Below are 7,392 nucleotides of genomic sequence, written 5' to 3' on the forward strand. Positions count from 1 at the left end.
TCCTCGCAAAACGTACCTTGCCCACAATAAGTTTGGGTCTCGCGCCGCCACTGTACCTACGCGCCTAAACATCGGCGGTTAGCGGATTCAATTCCCGCTCAGGATGGATATATGTATTTGTAGAAATATTTCTTTCCGGTTTGGATGTCTGTACTTGTGGGTCTTCTAAGCTGTCAATCCCGGTTGTTATCAACACCTGATAGAGATCGTTACTACAAGTGAATAAAGTTTATGTCTCAATTTGTACACCTACACTGACACGATACTATTTCCTCCGCCCCTAGGTTGCCTGGACTAGATCGCTTTTCAGCGATAAGGCCGCCCATATATATATATTATTTCTGTTTTGGTGTACAATAAAGTGTATTGTTATGTTGTTATGTTATAAAGCTCCGATCCTTTTTCTACACGGAGAAAGAGGCCTATGCCCGGCAGTGAGATATTACAGGCTGGATCGTATTATACCGTACAAAAATGTATACCCTATACTACTGATAGACATATACTGATAGACAAAGTGATAAAATGTTGAAAGTATATATATTCTTTATTGCACTGAGTAAATTTTACAATAGTCATAATAATAAAGGAAGTTGGCAAGGGCGAACTTATCTCTAAAAGAGATCTCTTCCAGTCAACCCATGAGTATGAAAGTATGAACAATTATGAACCTATATGCCTGAGCCCAGCAGTGAGATATTACAGGCTGGATCGTATTATACCGTACAAAAATGTTTACTGATAGACAAAGTGATAAGATGTTGAAAGTATGAACCGAAACAATCAGCCATGAGCAATAAGCCCCGCCGCTCAGATGCTGTTCTCGCAGTCGCTGCTGCGCGAGCCGGCGCCGGCGCGCGCCGCCGCGCAGCGCCTCGCGTCGCTCCTCGAGCGGGAGGCCGAGCGCGGCCGGCTCTCGCGCACCATACAGAAGAGAGTGCTCGGTGAGAACTATTCCACCAGCCCGCTGACGCACTACTGCGATTCCGCCTCAAGTCTGGGGTCAAGGGGTGTCGGATTTCGTACCACTTGCTCAAAAAAGTTTCTATGCCACAAAAAGCGAACATAACAATAGTCATTTTTAATCTGTTAAAAACGGGGAAAGAAAATTGTACTGAATTTCATTCATCCTCTAAGGGAGAATGTGATTTAAATTTGGAATATCTGTGTTTACACCATTGAGTTTGTATATAAAGCATTATACATCTTTTTGAAAAAGGAATACGCATTTATTATGCAGATATGATTTAAATAAAATTACACTCTATCAATAATAGGACCAATGTTTCCAATTTTAACTTTTACTTTTAATTGTCATTATTTTTAATAAATGCATAACTCATATTATTATTGTGTTAATTTTTTCGCAAATGGTACGAAAAGTAGAGTATTTTCCTCGGTGATAAAGCTGTCTTAGTCTTGGGTGAACTTAAATTCCTCGCTACGCTCAGGAGTAAACCTCGAGTCCTTCGTTACGCTCGCGATTTAAATCGTCACCCGCGACAGAAGACACTGCTTTATCCTCTTGGTTAATAATCTACTATATTTATGTATTATTTATCGAAAACAAAAAATTATCTGCCGGTTATTGCTTATACAAGCATTAAGTTGCTTTCTTTAGGAACAGACGACCGTATGTGTATGCTATATAAAAAAAAAAAATTATAAATAAAAATTTAAACTAACACATCGTCGTCTGTTCCTAAGGTTCCTAAGGTAACTTTATTTCTACGTTTTAAGTAACAGCTGACTGATATAGATACATTTTGTTTTGATGAATGTGAATATAAATAATATATATACTACACCAAAACTCTATACAAGAATCAAACCCAACACTCCTGAAGCGGAATCACTGTAAACCGTGTCAAGGGGCTAGTAAGAGAGACTTATTGGAATAATCATTTATAGGTAAACACTTTTGAATCGTCACTTCGCAGATTCTATTGAAAAGTGAAATCACTATTAAAACCGTATAAGATACCTATAATGATAGGAAGTAAATACATATCGAACTGAAGATGCGGCGACTTTCTAGCATAAAAATACTTAAAGCAATATTTGGTTACAAAAAAAAATCAACTTCAATCGTAATAGCGAATAAGCCTACTCAAATATATAATAAATTAATTTAGTTGGAAAACAATTTAAATTTTTCAGTTCTAATTTGTTTTAGCCCCCAAAAAGATGTTTTTTTTAAAAAGCCTTCAAAAACAATAAATAATTTTGTTAATTTATTTGATATGTAGTTTTTTTAAAGCTTGCAATGTATGTATGTAACTATGTAGGTATGTTTGTTAGGATGGAATCTTGCAACTCAATTTTAAAGCATATATCTTCAAGCAATTGAGCTGAAATTATGTAGGTATAGATACACGTTAAGTTCGGATGACAATGTGTGGTTAGCTATGTATGTGACTTCATTCTAAATCCAACATGGTGGAACAAACATGATGACGGACTAGTTATTTTTAATGCACTTCTACAAAGTCGGTATCAAATGAAAAGGGCTTGCTGAAAATTACTTGAGAAATAATGTGACGTCACTCTAAATCCAATATGGTGGACTCCTAAAGATGGCGGACAAAGTTTTTATCCTGTTTTACAATACGGGTATCAAAAGAAAGGGCTCGCTGAGTACAATACGAAAAATAAAGTAAACTATAATCTCGAGACAAGTTTTCATGTCATATAAATTGTGTTTTGAAGGAAAAGTTTATTTTATTCTTTTTAGCGCATTTAAATAAAAGCTTATAGTAAAAAGGTTTTTTGTATAACATTGTAATTACTGAGTAAGTAACACCATACAGATAAAAAACGGTCTGAAAGCACTTTAAATGTACCGAATTAAAGTAAAATGTTGATATGTGATAAACTTTATATTGAACAATAAATTGTAAAAATTTCAGACGTGATGATGGCTGCACTGACGGATACGATCAGCGACCACCCTGAACTTCTGCAGGCGCGAGACGGTCTTGGCATAGCCCCTTCTAACCGGTAATCTAGAAATGTGGCTGATTCATTTTATATAATATTATTACTCCTTAGTCTCAAGGATATTATTTGTTATTACAAATCTCATCTCACTCATCCTTATGGGATAATAAGATAGCTAAAGACTTGTATTGATGTTGCTACGCTGAAAACACGAGTAATAACAAATATTGTCTTGACATGAAAAAAATTTAGAGCTACTACCCGCAAATAATTTGAGACTCGAAAGCTTCCTTAAAACAACGTAGCATTAGCGTAGCATTTACGTACAATATGAACTCAGCGGCTGTAGACTATGGTACCTATCATATTTCTTTAATAGTACACAGTCGATATAATTATTATGTTTATAATTCACACATAATGTTATATTCTATATAACTACTATGATTATAACATAAATAAGTTTTTTTTTCAGAATAATGCGTCAGTTTTTGGAGACAAGCGCATCCGAACCGAGTGTCTCTCGAGCGATCCTGGCAGCTTACAAGGACGAACTCTTAAAAGGACCGCCTCTGCATAAATTTTCCTTCACTGAAAGAAACTAAATCTAACGTAACATCGCATTCTACCTCTTCCGCCATTTAATTTTGACCTATTTTTTTAATTTCGCTAATAGTTCCTTAGGAAATGTATACATTACAAATATATAATGCCAAAACGTAGTAAATAAGATTAATTTGAGCTTTTGAATGATTCAAAATATAATAAAGATTATAGCGTATTATTGTTAGCATAAGAAATTACCAACTTTGCTTGTGACCTAAGGCGTTACACTAGTGTTATAACATATGTATTTAATAAGGTACCTGATGAAAAGATGTTTTATTAAATGGATATACCAATTTAATTTGAAAAAAAAAAATAGTGTTACAATATTCGCAGATATATGTCAGTATACTTAGCAGTTAATAATATAAATTATTAAACTCTATTCCAATATTACAATTTTAGACCATTTTATAAAAGTTGGTAAAAGAGTGTATAAGATATTTACGGATAAGCAATTTTAATACCATCGCATTCTACTTCAAGCAAATTAGTTTTTTAGTTGTTTTATTAATATATAGAACTACTTCTGTATTAAAAAAAAAATGTAATATTGAACTATGACAAAAAACAACAATTATTTATAATACACGATGGCTTATCCGTAAGTACCTTTAAAGGGTAAGTGTTAACGTAAGTAACTTATACTAGAATACGTATAACCTTAATGTTACAAAAAAACCATTGTAATGTTTAATCAGATACTCGTAATACATATTTTTCTACTTCGTCATCAAACATTTTGATGTGCTTTTTCGTCATTGATTACAAAAAATCCACGTTTCACCAATAGCAAAACTTATTTTCAATTACCTATATATAGTTAAAAGTATGCATATCAGAAATAATAAGAAAAACATATCATAATTATGTTCAATCAGATGGCCTTCGTTCAAAGATTACAAAGCACATCAATATGGAAGTTTCTATTTCAACACTTATCTATTGATATGTATATTAATGACTTATAAAATCTATCTATATCTACAATGAATAAGACTTAGAAAAATCTATTAGAATCTAAAAATATATTGCAAGACTTAATTCAGCATTGTTAGGATTGATGCTAAGGAATCGGCATAAAATTTATTATATTTATATTTTTCATTAAAATATATTATGAATTTAATAAAAAAGTTTTAATGTCATTAGTGTTTTAATTTAAATTTTTTCTTTTATGAAACGTCTATGAAATGTATGATTCTTAGGTAGTTAAAAAAAAACTTATATGAATTAAAATTCACATTTATTTATAAAAAGAATTACAAAGTTGAAAGTGGCGGAAAGGCATTTTGTTTACTCACAACAACTTTTTTGTGTTGATATGACATATACCCTTTTATTTTACCGAGATAAATCAAATTGGCAACAATGCATAATGTTTCATCTGAGTCAACATCGTCTTGTCCCATTATCTGCAATGCTGCTTGGAAGCTTGCTATTTCGATCTGATGAGTATTTTCAGCCAAATATACTTTTCTAAACAGATTTCTGTACGCTATTAGCTTTAATTTCTCCACAATCAAATAAATGCCAGCACTTATGAAAAACGTTTCATGCATTTCCATTATTCTATCGATGCCCCTTAAGTCACCATTTTTAACGACCGATGTTAAGTCCCAGAATTGTAAGAGATCATACTTTTGTAATAGATTTCTAGTTGGCATATAGCCCAGTAACATTTTAACAGGTATTAGGTAAGTTAATATCAGTCTTTTATTCTTACGACTCTTTCTATGGCATTTTTGGAAAGCAAAGGATAAATATTCATCGGCCATTCTATAATCAGAATCAAACATGGCCTTCCGTCCCACAAAATATCTGTATGTTATTTGCTGCGCCAAAGGAAACTGGTACCAGAGAGGTGAAGAGTCTATAGCTCTTATGAGCGGTTTACATAAATGAAGTTTATTGATGCGGAAATAAACTTTGAGAAGTTGATTTACAAGATACAACATTCCAAGTCGTTTAGTGTCTTCATCCGAGGTTCGGTTGTCGGCGGCACACACTCTGAAGCAGGATAGCAAGCTTTCGGCAGCTTTTTCCAAAATTTTCCCATTGGTTTGAACTAAAACACAAAACATTAGTAAGATAACATAAAATGTGATATAATTGTTTATCTGAATGATATCATAAGGTTTTTAAACACAAAATTATTTAAAAATTTTATTATTTATTATATATATATTTTGGGATGGCAATTTATAAATTAATCGGGAAATGTAAGCTTGGAAGATTATGATTAGCAATTCGAATATTGTCCATCTTGTGTTATAATTGTTGTGATATTATACTCTCTTTTGGAACTCTGATTACAAAAATTACTAGCTATTTATTAGTATCTTTTTACAAATTACTGAGATTATCAACCCTTTTAATGTGGCTAGCTTGTTACAAAATTTAGTCAAACAAAATCTACTGATATTTAAATATAGTTCTATGTGATGTTGCAAAAATATAAACACCATCGTCTGTATTGCTACCTCGCCTGTAATGCATAGTAACTATCCAGATAAGAGTTTATTAAGCCTTATGGGTGAAAAAACAATGTAATTAAGAAAATAATTGTGTCACTAAGAGGCCTGTTTCACCAGTTGTGGATAATGATATGATTAAACTATAACAGCAGGAGGTAGAATAGGCCATTAGGACCTGTTTCTCCTCAATTAATAAAGTACAAGTTTTAGATACATATTTGCGAAAATAATTTTTCTTTAAATCAATCAATGTATAATTATTATGTTTAAAATACAATAAAAAGTATATAGATATTTTGTGAAGAAAATTATATACACATATATCAATGACTACTATCAAGACAAAGTGTTAAGAAAAGCATTTATGACATTTACTCGTCTCAGCTTTTTGTGCGACCAGCCTTAGATCCAAACACACAGTATACATAAGAGGAAGACACCAGTTCTGCTCCTTCTGATTTTGGAGTATCTTCACAATTGTTACGACACACTGACTTTGATGGCTGTATGCTTCTAAGTATTCTTTATCACATATTGCCTGCAACAGAGTACTTCAAGTTAATTTTGAAGATTAACACAAGATTCATGAATATAAAAAAAATGTAGGTCATATTAATAGTAATCTCGCACTATGAAAAATAAAAAAATAAATTTTTTATTTATACTACATTATGACTTAAATTCAGCTTGTTTTGATAATGGTAAGAATAAATTATTACTATATTCTTTATTGTACACCAGAATACAAGATTAAAATAAATTTTAAAAACAAGAAAAAGTAATCTATATTAATAAATAACACTGGAGTGTTTGTTTGTAATATTAAAAGAACCGCTTTTTACTAAATGCATATGGATGTATTCACGGTATATATAAAAAATAACATTATTTACAATTTTTGTCTATCTGTCTGTTTGTTCCGACTAATCTCTGAAACGGCTGAACCGAATTTGACGGGATTTTCACTGGCAGATAGCTAATAAGGAGTAACTTAGACTAATTTTATTTTAGAAATTTATTTGTTTTATAACTCTGCAATCTGAACAATAACTTTTTTGTTAAATACCACGTGGCCAAACTCACGGGCATAGCTAGAATACAATAATAATAGATTAAAAATAAAATATTTAGTTACCTTGACACATAATAAATGACATACAATAAGCTCATCAAGAGGCGCTACACAATTGCCTTCTACTAGAGAGGCAATATCACTGGATCGGAGATTTCTGTTAGTAACATGTGGATCTCTAAGGGAAAAAAGACGAGCGAGCTCATCGCCTTCTGTTAGTCTAAACATCCTTTCCACAGTCTGAATGTATTGGTTAAGAGTACCAGTTGCCATGGTTGGTCTTGTTGCTCTCTGCAT

The 7,392-nt window shown here is 32.2% G+C and overlaps 2 protein-coding genes across 2 annotated transcripts in view; one reads left to right on the forward strand and one right to left on the reverse strand.

Annotated features, from left to right (window-relative positions):
- The window catches only part of LOC123655294, a 59,967-nt gene extending 55,846 nt beyond the window's left edge, over positions 1–4,121 (forward strand). The window contains exons 12-14 of the mRNA XM_045591108.1: positions 815–944; positions 2,910–3,000; positions 3,416–4,121. Coding sequence (XP_045447064.1) covers positions 815–944; positions 2,910–3,000; positions 3,416–3,545 — 351 coding nt within the window. The 3' untranslated portion in view covers positions 3,546–4,121. The remainder of the gene's footprint in view (positions 1–814; positions 945–2,909; positions 3,001–3,415) is intronic.
- Positions 4,122–4,775: 654 nt separating this feature from the next.
- LOC123654968 (PCI domain-containing protein 2) lies at positions 4,776–7,392 on the reverse strand. Its single transcript, XM_045590824.1, has 3 exons — positions 7,159–7,392; positions 6,399–6,561; positions 4,776–5,614 (listed from the first exon to the last, which is right to left on the reverse strand). Exons 1-3 carry the CDS (start codon positions 7,390–7,392, stop codon positions 4,809–4,811), a joined length of 1,203 nt encoding a protein of 400 aa, XP_045446780.1. The 3' UTR covers positions 4,776–4,808.

This window comes from Melitaea cinxia, chromosome 7 (assembly GCF_905220565.1).
Source record: "Melitaea cinxia chromosome 7, ilMelCinx1.1, whole genome shotgun sequence".
Classification (NCBI taxonomy): domain Eukaryota; kingdom Metazoa; phylum Arthropoda; class Insecta; order Lepidoptera; family Nymphalidae; genus Melitaea; species Melitaea cinxia.

Bases quoted from the DNA above. Each gene is read 5' to 3' on its own strand.
- LOC123654968 (XM_045590824.1), bottom strand. From the start codon at position 7,392: ATGCAGAGAGCAACAAGACCAACCATGGCAACTGGTACTCTTAACCAA. The intron at 6,562-7,158 runs GTAACTAAATAT...ACTCTGTTGCAG, and splicing joins GTCATTTATTATGTGTCAAG to GCAATATGTGATAAAGAATA. The intron at 5,615-6,398 runs GTAAATGTCATA...TTTGTGTTTTAG, and splicing joins CGCACAAAAAGCTGAGACGA to TTCAAACCAATGGGAAAATT.